The following is a 17,738-nucleotide window of genomic DNA, read 5'->3' on the forward strand; positions in this document are numbered from 1 at the left end:
GGCAAACGCTCACATGGTTTACATGTGTAGAAAACTAGCACTTTACATTACCCTCAAATAGTTAATAATTTCTGTTACAATATAAGTGCTACACGGCCAACGTTTGTAAAAAACGTAACCCTTCCTCTCTTGTCACATGAGCATGTACATTATGAAGAAGAGTCTTGTGTGGAAATCTCGCCAAAATTTATTTGTATAGTAAGGGCAGTAAATGTTGAAGCTATGTGAACTGTCTTTCTATGAACTTATCTCATGTCTAGTCCAGTTCATCCAGTTTTGTTAAGAGACAAATGAGTTCTCCGGGAAGAGATTAGAAACCTTTACTGTCAGACCTTTTCAGTGTATATGTTATTTTAACCTTTATTTGAATTTGCTCTTTTATTCAATTGATTGTCATGAATAATAGACCCATTGATTTGATTTGATTCAGACATCCTGAAGAGGATTAAAACTGATAAAGGCAGCAGTAAAGACACCCTAAAGGAGACACATGGTGAGTTGATACATTCTATTCACTTATTGTTGGCAAAAAAGGTAATTTGAAGGTTCGCTTATGACTGCTCTCTTACTTCCAAAGAAATTTCAAAACATTTCAGGGACAAGTTCAGTGACATCGAAGGTAGGTATACATGTGAATGGCTCTTATTTTATGTGTTAATGATAATGTGAGTGTTTTTATCGGAGAACAACATACATGGATAATAAATAATGAATATAATAGTGTGAGTCATTCAAGGAAGTGCTTTATTCCACTAGAGACTCAGACATCATTACAACGGTTAGAAAGGGTCTCTTCACGGCTACTGCGCAAATGCCTTCCGTTGCAATCTTATCAAAATTACCCGCATTCTCGTTCCCAGAGCTGCGATCCTCTTGTCCAGCGCCACGGATCGAGAGCTCTGGCAGGTTCCAATCCGTTCTCGTCACTGATCGGTCAGATGGGAACAAAAGAAAAATGCTAACCGGAAGAAATCGGCAGAGAATGGCCGAAGGGATTCTCTTTTCTGTTTGCCGTACTTGCAACAGATATATTATTAGTAACAAGGATCCTTTGGATTTATTTGGTGAAAAGGCAAATCGTACGGGATTGAGAAGAGTTTTCTGGTTTGAAAATTTCTGTCGACGATGGTTTATTACCATCGCGAATATGTAGAACTTGCTACGTTACGGTCATGACATTTCAGGAGTTTGTAAAGACGGTAGTTCATTTGAAAGTTCAGCACGAGTCGGTTATCCGATCTCTGTGCAGCAGAGCCCGTCCTTCACCAAGTGTGGGACGCGAGAAAAAAGGAGCAAGGTCAGCTGGTTATATGTAGGATTTTTGACTAAGCTGGATTCATGTGTTTACAGTGTAATAATTGTTCATGTGTTTAACAACGCAAAGCCTTGACTCCTTTTGAATATGTCCGTGGTGAGGAAGAAAAGATTAAGCCAACAGCTAACCCGGTTATCGCATACTTTTTTGTTACATTCTCTTATTGCAATAATGAAATTTGTAAGTATATTTTCTTTGCATTGTGCAATATCGCATTAAATTCCTTCCATGTCCAGTTTGCATTAGTTATAAGAAAATCATACAACTAAGGTTTATATAAAAGGTTTCAGTTGAGAGCAACTCCTGAAGAAAAAGGACTACAGTCCCTAGTTAAAAATGTGGGTAAAGTGGGGAGGGGGGTATCTAAAAAATGGATAAATTCCAGTGTCAAGTTCAAATTAATCTCAAGTGATTTTGACAACCTGCACCTTCTGGATAGTTTATCCAGAGGAGAGCTTGAATGATTCTCCTGCTGGTACACAGCTACTAAAAAACAACTTTTGGGTTCTCAGTTTTCAGAGGATTATTATGGCCACAGTAAGTTGGGTACCTGTTAGTTAACTTTCACATTGCTGTTTTCGGCTAGTATATAATTTATTAAACTGGTAGATTGTAGGGTCAGAAGAGCTTAGCCAATAACCTATTCTTCGACAGGCGTCAACACTTGGGCTCACGCATGAGGGACCCCATTACATGCTAAATTGTCTCCATGTTACATTGATTGCATTCAGTGTTACGTTTAACAGGACAATTTGGTTTTATGAAATATTTTGATGAAGGTCGAATTACCACCATAAATGATTTGAAATCTGACGTTTCGAGTGTTGGCCCTTCGTCAGAGCAACTGTTTAGTCAGCTAAAAAGAGATCAACATAATTCAGACAGTCCCTGTTTGCACCATAAAAAGGAAGCCCCACACGCATTTTGAGCTATTTTGCCAGATGCACCCAACAGGCAAAGGCTTGGTTGAATCTGCTTCAATGGCCAGTGCTTAATAGAAAACTGCCTTCCGGAAGTGCTTCTCTTGAGATAAAGCAACGGATCAAAACTTTATACTTTGTTGTGTTATTTAAGCAATAGAGGATGTTTTCCATGTTTACATAGCCTCATCTAAATGCAAAGCACGGTTGGGAGAATTCTCGACAGTTATGCTAACCCAAGACACAGTCGAGGGTTTGCATAACATACACGCCTCATATTTCCAACCAGCCAATCAAAACGTGCGTCTGACAACACATAACCAATAAAAATTCATGTGATGTCACAGCTGTGTTTACATACTCTCATATAAACAACAACAACAACAACAACAAAACCTTTATTTCACCTCGACTTTGAAATAGCAAAAAAAATGCTAATATCTCCGAGAAAATAAATAAATAAATGAATCAATAAAATAAGGTGGGTAGGGAGTAATAAAATAGGTATATAAAATCACAATATATACAATTCCATAATGCAGTAAGATAAATTTACAACTATCTACAGAAGGGACAGCAGTCAGTATCAAATTCTAAATTGCGAATAGTCGATTTGAAAGCTGCAACTGTTGGCAGTGACACGCTCGTGTTAGGGAGGGAGTTCCATAGTTTGCTGCCATAGTAAGATAGAGAATGCAGGCCATATTTAGTAGTATTGACACGAGGGATAAAAAGAGAGTGTGTACCACTAGTACGTTGATTAATGCTGTGAGTTTTTAAAGTAAACATATTAGAAATATATTCCGGTTCCAGCCCATTAAGAGATTTGTATGCTAATGTAAGGATATAATGTACACGCCCATTAAATAGTTATGGTTTTCCCACACGATTAAGTAATTGCATATAATTACTGTCATTATCATTGAAAACATTAATCGTAGGCTAAATTCATTAACTTACGTTGACCGCAATGGTGCCACATGACACAGCAATAATATAAATGTGGCAACAGATAGGCATTGTATAATTTAGTCTTGGTGTCAGTGTTAATTAGTTTCTTATGCCTTTGCATAACCTGTATCTGATTGCTAACTCTACGAACTATGTCCGCCACATGCTCAGTGAAATTGAAATCTTTATCAATTGTAACACCCAGCAATTTCATGCTGTCAACTAGACTAATGACACTACTACGAAGATCATAGGTAGGTATATCCATGGTGTTACCCAACCACATGGTGAAGAATTTGTCATGGTTGACCGATAAACCATTGCTATTAAACCACTCACAAGCAATGCGAAGATCACTTTGCATGTGCTGATGGGTCAAAGAGGAATCATTACCTATGGAGAAGACCTGGGTATCATCAGCATAAGCACGGACTTTAGATGACAAACTAACGAAAAATAGGTCATTGGTATAGATGTTAAACAATAAGGGACCCAATACTGATCCTTGTGCTATTCTGCTAGTAAGAGAACACCAATTGGAGAATTGATCACCAACTTAACTCTCTGAGATAATTCTCCAACAAAAAGCAGCTACTTCTCTTAAGACCATATGCAGATAACTTAGCTAGCAGCAGATCATGTGGTGTACTATCAAATGCTTTGGGCAGATCAATTCCAATAATGGATGCAAGTAGTCGCTTGTCCAGGCCATGTCTGAACTCCTCTAATATGCGAAGCAAAGAAGTTTCACAGGTATAGTACTTACGATATGCAGATAAAAATGGGGACAACTTATCAGAAAAATATGAATATAGCTGGTCGACAAGGATACGTTCAAATACATTGTTAAGAGCTACAAGAAGAGTATTTAGGCGTATAATTAGTCTTAGGATATTCAACGCCCTTTTGGAATACAGGTGTGATCTGCCCAAACTTCCAATACTTGGGTATAGTATTAGTGGATATACAATAATTAAATAGATTACTTAATGGCCCAGCTATAGAATCAATACCATCCTTGAAAATTCTTATAGGAATGTTGTCCCACTAGCCCATGGCTTTTGCCGAGGGCATTGAAAGGACGGAATTTTTGATGATAGTAGGATTACTGGGTTTGAAAGTAAACCCTTAGCTGTCAGGATTCAATAAATTGCACTTCAGATCACCGAGCAACATCACATCCCCACACTGACTAGATGCACAGTCGAATAGTTTAAACAATTCATCCTTCCAGATGGATGCGCTGACACTTGGTGGTCCATATGTTCCAATTACTATGAGCCACCTCCTGCCAATTTTGAACTTGATCATTATAGCTTCAAGGGCACCAAGCCTGGTCATATTCACTAAACACAGCTATTGACCAATATTAATGGGAGTGCGTGTACTATCCTAATTAAAATATAATTTATAATGTGCAATGATATATTCACACGCAAAATACAGTGTACCTGTTATTGGCAATAATAATAATAATAATTATGATAACTCTTAGAACAACAAAGTTAGTCATTTATCTTATTACTTTCAATAATTTGCTCAAACCAACAAACTGAAGTGTATGAAGACCATGAATAATAATTTATTTGTGCCCAATAATTCTTAAAATTCACATTAAAAATATTAATGGTATTTTGTATCATTTGTTAACTGAATAAAACAGTGAATATATCAAAGAACTGTCAACAATGATGAATAGTGGAGCAAAACCTCAGCAGATTTTGAAACATTGTTTTGGAGATGCAATTAAGGCAGTTTTCCTTAAGGGTATCAACGACCAGTGCAAGAAGCTGTGCAAAAAGAGTGATGTTACGTTCTTCAGTTTTGCTAGTGCCAAGATGTAAGAACAAGGTGTCCAATTATATACGTTTTCTAAAAATATGTAAACACATTAACATTTATGTAAAATTCTGGCAACTTAAATGACTTCATCCTGCATGTAGCTAAATTTTGATCAAGATTTGTCCCCCAACATCATTATTTATCATCAGTAGGTTTAAAAGACAAAGGAAGTTAATGAGAATCAAACAATAATCATTTAGGTTGGATTCATTTTAACTTAAATTTAATTTTGAAGTACAACAGTTACAGAGTAAATTGACTACTGGGTGCAAATATGCAGATTTGATCCAGTAAGTCAGGGAGCAGGCGTGGTGCAGTGGTAAGAGCACTCGCCTCCAACCAATGTGTTCTGGATTCAATTCCCAAACTCAGCGTCATAAGTGGGTTGAGTTTGTTGGTTCTCTTCTCTACTGCGAAAGGTTTTTCTTCAGGTACTCTGGTTTTACCCCATCCACAAAAAACATATTTTATTTGATTTGATTTGAGTTAATGTCATTAGTTTCCCCAATTAGTGCTCTAGTACTAAATCCATTGACACTTAAATAAAGTTGTTGTTATTATTATTATTACAAGATGATAAAAAAAGTGTACATAATTCCTAGGCATCAGACAAAATTGGTACCATTAGGTAGGCTTTTAGCTGCAAAACATAAGAAAATAATTTATTATCAGTGTGTGATCATTTATTTTTAGTAATAAATGCTAATTTCAAGGTTGTTTACTTATGCATTATAATACTATAGTCTCTACTTCAATAGAGCTTAGAACATTTCACATGCAAAAGTATTATCACTCGGATGTATTTAACAACATTTAATTCAGTGCAACTTGATCCCTGTCGTCATCTCCTGTTAACCGATCTCCCTTTCAATTCAATGAAGGGGTAGTTTCTAAAGAAACTGTGGTGCTGCGTCGGTGGGGAAGTAGTACACAAAAATTTGGTTTTATCAACGGAGTTGATAATGTAAATTGACCACCGTACAGAGATTCTAAGCTTTTAGAATCTCTGTACGGTGGCCAATTTACATTATCAACTCCGTTGATAAAACCAAATTTTTGTCCCTTTCAATTCAGCTTCCTCCCTCTCTCATCTTAAAAATTTGATCGTGTATTTGAGGTATTTAACGGCGAAATGACAAGCACAGATAGCTTCAAACCCTCATACTTCTTTCCTTTCAATGTGATGTCGCCTAAATCTAGAATTTCCATTCCATGATTCAACGCCTCGTGTAAGAGATCAATTTGGCGTGGTTCGCCATTTTGAAAAAGAATCGAGACTGCGCAGAACGACCGGAAGTCCGTGAATCGCAGACTGTTAAATATTGGAACCTGCCAGAGCTCAAGAGATCTCGATCCGTGGCGCTGGCCAAGAGGATCGCAGCTCTGGGAACGAGAATGAATTACCTGTAGGATTTTCAGGTGCACATGCCACAACACCAGGGACTCCTTGGGCTGCTCTCTTCTAATGGGTTGTGGGTTCTTTAATGTCCCGCACAAGGGCTATGTGATGGATCCTATGGTTTATTGAAGGCATTGAAGAGGTCAAAAGTCTGACCATTTGCAGATATTGTTGGTGTTTTATTGGCAAACAAATAACTTTGTGAAACGTCAGACCTAATTTGAAGAATGAAACTCAGAAGCCATTTACTACAGACAAAGAGTTAACTTTCAAAATATTTATACAAAAAGTATAGCTCACTGGCTTACCCTTATTTTACTTTTTGAAGAAATGCTGAAGCATTGTAATCTTGTCAGTCCCGCGGGATGTACCTCGGGTATCGATCGTGATGCCATATCATTCAGCGTTTCCACACCACATTGTTCTGACACAAATAACCTCGATCACATGTGATGTATTACGGCTTGCCCAAGAGAAGTCAAGTTCTGTTGGATGAGGTTACTACCCAGATGGGTGACTGTCCGGCAATACCCTGTGCAGTACATACTGGGGAGTCACTCTGTTTGGCTATTCAGCAAGAAACGCTACTGGATATCCCACAAAACTGATATTGCATTATAACACATGTATTCCATAATTGTCTTTAATGAAATTATTAACATGAGGCATCAGTGGCTTCATAGCTCAGTTGGTTAGAGCGTCGCACCGGTATCGCGAGGTCACGGGTTCAAGCTCCGTTGAAGTCCTGAATTTTTCAGGCTTCTCTACGCAATTGCAAAAATTGCGTTCATAACTGCGAGGATCATAGCTTCACTTCATTTCATATCCGAGTTCATATATGATCCATTTCATATATCATTTCATCATTGTTTCTTTTACTCTCAAAGAAATGTCAAAACCTATGATGGACAAGCTATGTGAGATGGGAGATAGGTTCACATGTAAATGGCTCTTATTTTGTGAGTTAATGTGAGTGTTTTTTTATTGGAGAATGACCGTGATACGTGGTCGGAGCAAAGTTTGACCATTAATTTTGCAGATATTAATTCTCACTCAACCACTCGCATGGTGTGGCAAAGAGTAATTGAATGTGCTCCGACCCTTAGGGCCGCTGGATGATGATATGATGATGATGATTGGCAAATTAACTGAAAAATCGAGCCTCATTTAAGGACCAAACTCATCAGATGCTCCTTAATTCCTTAAACGAAAACTTAATTAACAATTGAACACGAACAGCTTTTCCATGTGCTCCATACCCAAGTGTGCATTCTGTACGTCAATTAAAAACTAATGCTACTCGATTGGCTTCCTCAATAGAAACAAAAGGACAACAGTATCGTTGGGTGACCAGTTACAATGTGTCAATATCTTCTATCCAATTGCTTAGGCAGAAATTCTCCCTTAGTTGTTTAACGACCCTGAGTGTTGGTCCAGCCAGAGTTAACCACACTGCTTTCTGTGCGGGAGTCCGATGCACAACTAACTGGGCCAAACGATCAACTGGGTGTTTTTGCAAGACTGCTTGTGCATTTGTTATTGCTTAGATTCAGAAGCTCATAATCTCGAAGCGTTTAACTCTGGTTGGGAGCTGGGTTTTTTTTTTTTTTTTGATCTCATTTTTGTCCATGTTTGGGCACAGAATTGGTGTCCCGAAATCCCCAGCTTTGTTCCAAGGAAAAGAGTTGTAAGTTGCACGCTTCAAGGTCATGTTGTTCTAGCAGAGTGAAATAGGTCACCAGAGTCTTTAGCAGTCAACCTACTAACTACATGTACTAAGCAAGATGGACTTATGATTTAACCTGGTATATTTAAATAAAGTTTAAAAGATGAGAGAAACAAAATTCGATTTGTACAAACAAACTTAATTCGCTAGTGCTTCTCAAGTAACAATTCCAGCGCACAAGCATGGCTTAATGACCCAAAGGCAGTGTTAGATTCAGTAGTTCGATGTCCAGTTGCTGTGCACCCGAAAGCCACTTATTCCTGACGAAGATTTGACGGTTTCAGAATTATTAGGCAGCAAAGAAAAACACGTTGCAGAAAATCAAATATTTGGAGGCTTTTATGCGTGTCATTGATACACCATTTCCAGTTATTTCTAAGAATTTCCATAATGCCTAAGCTGAATTGATTTGTGTAGCCAGCGCAAGTTTTGAACCATTTATACCTAAAACTTGCTACAATTTAGAATGTACCTTTTTTCGCCGGTGTTTCAGTCCAGTAATATCCAAGTTATGCCTCTCTCCTTAAACCGGTAGAGTAAAAAACTGGCTTTGCATGCAGTCAAGTGCTTTCTATGCTGTCCTAACTTTGAATCATTTCGTTTAGTGCCCCCTGAAGAGATCTATTTGCGTGGCCCACTGGCTTTGGAAGCTTACAACAAGGCTCTGAGTAAAGGAAAGACAAGAGTTAGAAGGATACCAGTCATGTTAATCGGCCAGCACCACTCTGGAAAGACCAGCCTTAAGAAGTCACTTAGGGGAATACGGTTCAATCCAGATGAGGTTAGCACTGTTGGGATCGACGTTGATCCATCCTACTTTAAAGTCACCACTGAGATTTGGAAGACTGGGGAGAAGGATCAAGATGCAAACACTAAAGATGCAATTTCCTATGAGCAACATGCAGCTCGCTTGGTTGTAAAGATTTTAAAGGAAGAAAATTTTTGTACAAATGAACGTTCTGTTGAGTCTTTCCAGTCTGTAGATTCCTCCCTTGCAGACATGGTGACACCAAGTGCAAATACAAGGGGTGAGAATAGCACGGTATCTTCCCTGGAGTTTATCAAGATCGGTCACAATGAATTCCCCCGAGATAAACAGCTGGATGTTTCAGCGTCTCCTGGAACTTCAAAAGATTCAGATTCTGATGGTAGCAGTAATATTTATAACACCCTGACAACAAGTCAAAGAACTGATCCTACAAACAGAGGAAATAATCATCTCACCGCATCCAAAATACCAGATGAGATAGAGACTTTGATGAAGAAATTGTTACAGGAAGTCGACAAGGTTAGAGATGAAGAAGACATTTACTCGGTTTTGTGGGATTTTGGTGGACAGTCGGTTTATTATACAACTCACCCACTCTTTCTTACATCAAGAGCTTTGTACCTTATGGTGTATGACCTCAGCCGAGGCCTTCATAAAACGGCCCCGCCTGTAACAAAGCAGGGCATGTACAAGACCATTCAAGACAGTTTTGAAACTAAAACTAATTTGGACTATCTTGATTTCTGGATGACTTCTGTTGCCTCCCTCGCCAGTCGAGATAGCGTTCATACGAAAGAATCAGATTTGTTGCCTGAGAAACTTCCCCCTGTTTTCCTAGTTTGTACCAATGCCGATCGACCTTATGATGGGGCTGACTGTTTGGCGCTCGCCCGTGAAGTGTATGGTTCTTTGCAGGGGAAATCGTACAGGAACCACCTGTGCGATGGTTTCTTTGTAGTCGATAATACTAAGTCAGGTGGGGAATCAGAGTGTTCAGGAGTGGCGCGCTTGCGACATAGCATTCTAGCTGTTGCAAATGAGCTACCATCGATGAAGGAGGACATTCCAATCAAATGGTTAAAGTTTGAGAAAATGCTCCAAGTCACTCTGGGTGAAGGACATACATGGATTTATTTGGAGCACGCAAAACGGATCGCAGCTGAAGTTTGCCAAATTCACGACAATCAAGAATTCGTAACATTGCTTGACTTTTTACATGATCAGAGAATTTTAATACATTTTGATGACACTCCAGAATTAAACAAATTGGTTGTCTTGGATCCTCAGTGGTTGATTGATGTGTTCAAGAAAGTGATAACTGTTCAGGTTTCTGACGGTCATGGAAAAGCTGAAATAACACAATTGTGGCACAAACTCGAAACAACAGGCATCCTTGAACAAAAGCTCTTGAAGCATGTGTGGGACCCATTAATAGAACGGCATGAAACCTATGAAAGCTTTATTGCTGTCATGGAGAAATTTAGTTTGCTGTGCTCTTGGCCTTCTTCAGATACTTCATGTAATAATCAGTACTTGGTACCGTCCATGTTAATGTTGCACCCACCACAGAACATCACCGAGTTGATTGCCTCTGCGGAACTCCCTTCTCTTTTCCTGAAATTTGAGCCCGGACAAGTTCCTTTGAGTTTGTTTCCGCGGCTGGTCTTGACTTTTTTTCAGTGGGGGCAAAAGGAATTTTGGAGTTCACTGAACCCCCAGTTGTACAAGAATTTCGCCAGATTTTACACTATTGGAGACGAAGACTGCTCCGTGATCTTTTTGTGTCATTCCTCGTTCATAGAAATAGTTGTCCACAGAGGAAATGTCAATCCACGGTTAGCGGAAGGGAATCAATCAAAGTTGACTATTTCGTCTGACACCCACCATGATTCATTTGAAGTGTTCTGTGCTCGTACTGTTTACAAACAACTGTCTTTGATGCTTGAATGTATGCGTAACGAGTTCTGTTGGTTGAAGAACATGATATATCAAGCAGGGTTTATTTGCCCGGTATGTTGCCCCGGAAAGCTAGTCAAGTACTGCCGCACTCATCGTAAGGAATATTGTAAGCAAGAAGATTGTCTTCACTTCTTATCTGAATCTGATATACGCAGTACCAATCAGTTTATTAGATGCACCAAAGCAGCTGCTGAAGGGGATAACAAAGTTCATGTGAAGAATTTTTCAGCTTGGCTCACAAGTCCGAGTAAACAGGTAATAAGGATTGCAATACAAACTTTTAAGTCGATCGCCTTAAGGAGGCTCAAACCACTTTCAATGCTTTCAGGATGCAGGGCTGGCGTAATGGCGAGAGCACTTGTCTCCCATCAATGTGGCCCGGGTTCGATTTCCAGTCTCGACGTCATATGTGGATTTAATTTGTTGGTTCTCTACTCTACTCCGAAAGGTTTTTCTCCGGGTACTCCGGTTTGTTCTCTCCTCAAAAGCCAACATTTGTCTTGATCTGCGTTAATTTGTTGATTTCAGATTACAGTGTCCCCAAATAGTGCTCCAACGGTAGAAGACCATACACTTAACTAAAGTTCCTTTTTTCAGCAAACTGTGCTATTTAGAAGGATTGAATCTACCGGCCGGTGTTCGAGCTCGCGTCCTCTTGCACAGTACTCCATTGCTCAACTAACTAAACCACTGGTGCAAAAAGAAACCACGAGTAGATGTATAATTTAGTCAAGAGCTTTGGTAACTATTGTTAGTATATACTAAAAGAGTGTATAGCGTTGAAGGTGCGCTCTGATTGGCTAGCTATACTCTAAACTCCGAATATCCCTCTGCCATTTACCTCCTAGGAACTCGCGCAGGATTTTCGTCCAAAAATATTGTAATCGTTGCAGGAACAAATGAGTTAAAATCATCTTTTTGTGCTGTATTGTCTCATTGTTTTAGTATATACTAAAACATCTATTCGCCTTTATGGCCAGAGGTGGATATCTCCACTTCCGTAAATAGTTAATTATTTTTTCGTTTTAATTATAGACAGCAACAGATGAGATGAATGGAAGACAGTTTCTGTCTGGTGAAAGTAAGTTCGTGGCTGCTTTACCAGCTCGGTATTTTGGATCATATAATTCGAGGAATTCTTTTAGTGATGTCAGTTATACGTAAAATCACAGACATTTCCTTGTTAGCCACCAAGTCGTGTTCGCAACGTTAGAAATCAACTGCTTCTGTTGGAAAATAACTTGCTACCTGGCTGCTCATATCGGCGCCTTCAAGGTTGTTCGCTGTTTTATTTTCTTTGTTGAATCAGCCTAAGTTGGAGATTAGTAAGTGCCGATTTCATTCAAACAATAATAGTCCTTGTTTTGCTTCAGGGAGTGAAGAGGTGTCTCACGCCCAGCTTCCTGGCAATGTTATTGAATCACTTATGTCGGATTCATGCCATCCGAAAGAAATTGTACTACAGATGAAAGAAAGTCTACATTTGGATCAAATGTGTCTGCAGCACCCAAACCCGGAAACAAAGAGAATGATTCGTTGCCTGGCAAAAAGAGCAAAGGATTCAAACAGGATTGGGGTTGTCAAGCACCTGAGAGAAATTACACCTGCAGGGACAACTGGTGAGTCTGTCAACATGCAGTGTTAGTTCGGGTACAAAAGGAGACTCTTCAGTCAGTTGAGCCAGACAGAAGCAATACATAAGATCTTCCGTATCTTCCGTACCTCGTGAAGGTTCATGCTGTCAATGAAAGGTAACTACAGATGCAAAAAATTACATTCTGAATGGAAAATTCTATTCTGTTTGAGTTTACCTAACCAACCGTCTCACCGATTACGACATGGTTCTTTTTTTCAATGTAGAATTGTAGCCTGCGCATTCGTTTTTTTCATTAATCTCTTTTGTGCTTGTTTCATTTTGTTGCAGGTCCCTTGCTACCAGGGAACCTTGATATTCGCAATATCCCAGTTTGTCAGATGAGAGAGCTTACAATTTACTTAAGCAGTAAGTTGAACCTAACGTAATGAAAATGAGCTAGCACATTGTTGTTCTTATTCCCAAACGAATTTGATTGCCCCCTTTCCTAGTTGCTTTTTGCCGTTCTAATTTGAAAGCAGGTATCGTGGGAATTCATGATTCGTGAGTGTGCTGATATTATTTCAGGCCCTTTGTGCGATCTGTTTAATAAATCCTTGATGTCTGGCATATTTCCCGGCATATTTCCTGGCGACTGGAAATGTGCTAGAGTGACTCCGTTGTTTAAACAGGGCGAGTCATCTGATTTAAACAACTACAGACCTATCTCAGTCATTTCCTTAGTCGCCAAAGTGTTCAAGAGGATTGTGTATGATCAGTTATACAACTTCTTAAACAGCGAAGAAATCATCTTTAAACAACAATCTGGTTTGCGGTCTTTGCACTCAACTCCTACTGCTCTCCTAGAAGCAACTGACAGTTGGGCGTTTAATATCGATTGTGGCTACGTAAGGGCTGTAGTAAAAGGCTGTCAACACTGTGGATCATGAGATACTAATAAAAAAAATTAATCAGTGCGGAATTCAAGGGAAAACTCTTGATTGGTTTAAATCGTATTTGACGAGTCGCACTCAATGGTGCCTCGTTAATGGTTGTCTGTCTGACTTCTCCACTCTTAAATGTAGCTAAATGTGGTGTGCCACAGGGAACGATCCTTGGCCCATTTTTATTTCGAATTTATATTAACGATCTGCTTAACTGTCTATCGTTTAGCGTACTTAGAACGCATGCTGATGACACCCATATTACCTATGCTGGTTCTGATATGCATCTGATTCCGTCTAGTCTATCTCAAGACCTGGAAAAGATAAGCAAATGGCTTGTGCCTAACAGATTTACCTTGAACGCTACGAAAACCGAATATATGTTGATCGGCTCCAGGCAAAGGTTAAATTATCTGGTACACTCAAACTCTCCATTGATAACGTTCCGGTGGAACACGTTTCCTCAGTGAAATCTTTTGGAGTTTATATCGATGAAAATCTAACGTGCCATTCCCACATTGATAAACTGCGTAAAAAGATCGCTTCTGCAATTGGAGCCATAAAGCGAGTTAAGCCATTTGTGCCTCAAACTACCCTACTCTGCACGTACAACTTCCTTGGTCAACCTCACTTTGATTACTGCAACCTAGTCTGGGGTAATTGTGGCAGAACATTGTCTAACAAGCTGCAACAACTACAAAACCGTGCTGCACGAGTAATAACTTCATCGGGCTTTGACGCTGAAGTCGATTCCTTTTTTCACAAACTCAGTTGGAAAGACTTGCAATCTCAAAGTCAAATTCAGAAAGCCCTAATGGTTTTCAAGTCTTTAAACGGTCTGGTTCTCGAATATCTCACTTCTAAATTTGTAACACGAACTGAATCAAATTATGCTCTGAGGGACTCGGTTAAAAAGTTGTTGTTCCCTTTCCGAGAACTAACAACCGGTACATGAAAAATGGTTTTAGTTACAGTGGCACAACTCTTTGGAACAGCTTACCCCGTAACATTAGAGAGTCTGGTTCATTAAATCAATTTAAACGCCTGCATTCATGGAAATCAGGTTTATAAGTGGAATATGGTTGTCACTTAATATAATATCAGGATTAGAATTTTAGGTTTAGGATCTTAGACATTTTATTGGAATTTATTGCACCTGATGAATTTTCTACCGTGTACAAATAATGATTAAAGGTTAAAGATTAAAGATGGTGACTTCACTAGCATGAAGTCCCTGCATTCGAGTAGTTTCACACGAAGACTTAGAAAAAAAATATTTGTTTTATCTTGGATGTACACGGCACGTTCATTTCATGGCAAAATAAAAATCATTTGAAAAGACAAGATTAAAATGAGGATGCCGCAGCTCATTAGTTGCCCAAAAAGAACTTCTGGCAACTGCTAAAAGTTTCAAACCATCCTGCTTTGGTCTTATAATGAGACATGACTGTCCACCCAAAACACATCTTACGGGAAGAGTAGAAAGGAAGAGAGTAGAGGACAATCCAAGGGTCGTGAATGGACAGATGATGTGAAGGCCTGGACTGACAGACAACTGACAGAATGTATTCGCCTAACCCAGGACAGATTAAAGGGGCTAGGTCATGCTATTTTAGGTAATTTTGTTTAATTTTGTTAATTATGAGCTCTAAAAGTCAAATTGGCAGAGCAAGAGTCTTTCATTTGCAAAATCACGGCCACATAACAACTGAAAATGATTTTCCAGCTGTGTAAATGACATTTTGATATAGACTGATATAAATTTGAAAAAAGGTGGGCCGACGTAATTCAAATTCACCCAAATTCAATCCATTTCAATCTTCTTCAGTTTTGTCCATCTATGTCCCTTCTTGACTTCTCTGTGTTTTGTTAGATTTCTTCTATAGTTTTGAACAGTTATTTTGATATTTTAGTTTAATTCTGTGACCGTTCGATCAGTGCTGAAATTGCCTAAAATTGCGTGATCTAGCCCCTTTAACTACCTCAACACAGGATATGCGCAGACCAGTCCAAATCTGAGCATATGGAAGCCACGTAGCTGAGCTGATCTGATCTGATCATACCGGAGGAAGGACGCTCAAAAGCCATTATCTGCCACTTTCCTGTTTTTCTTTCTTTTATATCTGAAGATCCCAGAAAGCCATCTGAAAAATCGCTTCAGCATTGTTCCAGTACTTGTATTTTACGCACTTCTACATTCACAGGGGTCATTTGCATGTGAAGAATGTTCATTCCCTTTAGTGGGTGTTCATTCTGGTCTGTTGACCATCTGAAAGACACAAGGGATTTATCTGAATCATATCATTGGCAGCCACAAGGCCCGTGATTCCCTTGCTACCTTTATTCCCTTCCCAAATTTCAGCTAATCTATTGTTTAACGAGCCTGTATGCTGGGTAAAAATTGAGAGAATTCTGAAATGACTGATCCCATGCGTTGAAGAAGTTCTTGGGGCAGTAAAAAATGTCCGTTTTTGTTGCAGGTGGAGAGCAGTGGAAAGATGTTGCTGCGAAACTAGGCCTCAGCCCAACAGAAATCCGTTATCTTGACAAACGAACTCTGAATCCCTGTGAGGCTGCCCTGGCTTATATAAGTCAGCGGTGTCATATTAACGTGGACGATCTGTACGATGTGCTAACCGAATGTGGGTACCCCGTGCTGGCCGACATTCTTTGAAAAAATCGCCCTTACAATTTAATCCTAGGTCTAAACGTGACTTGTCTATTAATCAAACCCTAAACAAACAAATAAAGAAAGAAAGAAATAGATAAATAAATAATTAGCACAGATATTGTTGAGCAGGATTTAACTTATAAAGACAGCAGTCTTAGGCGGACGACACCTACTCTACCAGCAAGATTTCTCGCCACTTTCGTTTTTTTATTGTCGTTTTACGGGTGTCTTTACCACCGCTATTTACTTCCCCGTGGAAAATTTTAATTGAGTTTTTGAGCGTACGGGATGCATATTGTAACTGACAGGCTTAGCCAATTACTTAAAAGTGATCCTTTTTTTGAGTTACTTTGTATCTATACAAACGATGACGTATGCATAACAAGGAAGAGTATTGTTCTGTGCCGGAGGTTTTTCTTTCTTTCGGGGAAAGAAAGTGGCAGTGGTAAAGACGAGAACGTCCACTAGCAGGGTAATGACAGTTTCCTGCACCTTATAAGTATTAGGAAATCGTATGAATGCGAGTGCATTTCGAGATTTATGGAAGGAGTGGTATTTTAAAAGTTCTCAAAATTTCACAAGCCGCAGGCGAGTTCAATTTGAGGAAATGAACTTTATTTAAGTGTCTAGTCTTCTAGCGCTGGAGCACAAATTGGGGACACTGTAAACTGAAATCAACCAATTAACACAAATCAAATCAAAGTGTTGGTTTTTGAGGTGGGGGGGGGGGGGGGGACTTCAAAACATCACGAGTGACGGACCATAAAACACAAAATGCACCAGCAAGTTCATACGATTTTTTTATCATCATGTCCCGTGCGGCCCCGCGCGCGCTTTTATTGTAAAACTACTGAGAAAATCCCCGTATGATGACCCTACGCATTACGGCAAAGAGGGCCGAAAAAAGCCGTATGGCTCTGTCAGGAACACGTACTGCTCTGTGCGGAGCGATTTTAGTGGATTTCGACGCTTCTAAACTTCCAAGTTATTTACAGCTAGAAAAGCAAATACAAACATATTTAATAAATTTCTGTGCAAAGTTATAATTATTTTTGTACAAATTTCATCCTCTGAGTGCTCATGACTAGCGTATAGCCCTTATATGATAAAATGCTTATTGACTGAATTTAGGCCGAGCCGGACAAGAAATACATGGCCCTCGGTCACAGTGCCTCCCACTTAGTCTATAAGTACACATTATTTATCATATACTAAACAAAATTACTCCAACGCTGTTTCCATTGACCAAGCAGAAACGCCTTATTCTTTTTGAGTATACAATAAATGACGATATCCTTAGAAAACCGAAATTATTGTTTAATGTTTTTCTTCCTAAACTCCAAGCTAAAATTTGAAACAAAATTTAAATGTACGGGAAAATATTAAAACGGGGGCCCTATAGGAAATAAAAGTATATTCCCTTTCAGAAATAGACTGATGCTGTAATGCTAATTGCCATCAACAGGCACATCCTCTCCCCTTTAGGCAAATTGGCGACATATAAAACGACTCTTGCGGTAACATTGCATGTCCCCTGATTAAGACACTAGACAGGAGTGTCGGAACATTGGGTCTTTGAATTATAACTTTTTAATTAACTACATTCAAATTTCTTCAAACCGGAGTAGCATCAGACTATAGAGAGCTTTAGATTCTAGGACACGAACGA

The 17,738-nt window shown here is 39.2% G+C and overlaps 1 protein-coding gene across 1 annotated transcript; it reads left to right on the top strand.

Annotated features, from left to right (window-relative positions):
* Positions 1-6,417: 6,417 nt before the first annotated feature.
* On the top strand, positions 6,418-16,757 carry LOC138029163 (uncharacterized). The gene is made up of 5 exons (XM_068876865.1): positions 6,418-11,136; positions 11,917-11,962; positions 12,255-12,500; positions 12,806-12,883; positions 15,879-16,757. The coding sequence occupies exons 1-5, from the start codon at positions 8,857-8,859 to the stop codon at positions 16,070-16,072; spliced, it is 2,844 nt and encodes a 947-aa protein (XP_068732966.1). The 5' UTR covers positions 6,418-8,856; the 3' UTR covers positions 16,073-16,757.
* The last annotated feature ends 981 nt before the right edge of the window (positions 16,758-17,738 follow it).

This window comes from Montipora capricornis, chromosome 13 (genome assembly GCF_036669925.1).
Source record: "Montipora capricornis isolate CH-2021 chromosome 13, ASM3666992v2, whole genome shotgun sequence".
NCBI lineage: Eukaryota > Metazoa > Cnidaria > Anthozoa > Scleractinia > Acroporidae > Montipora > Montipora capricornis.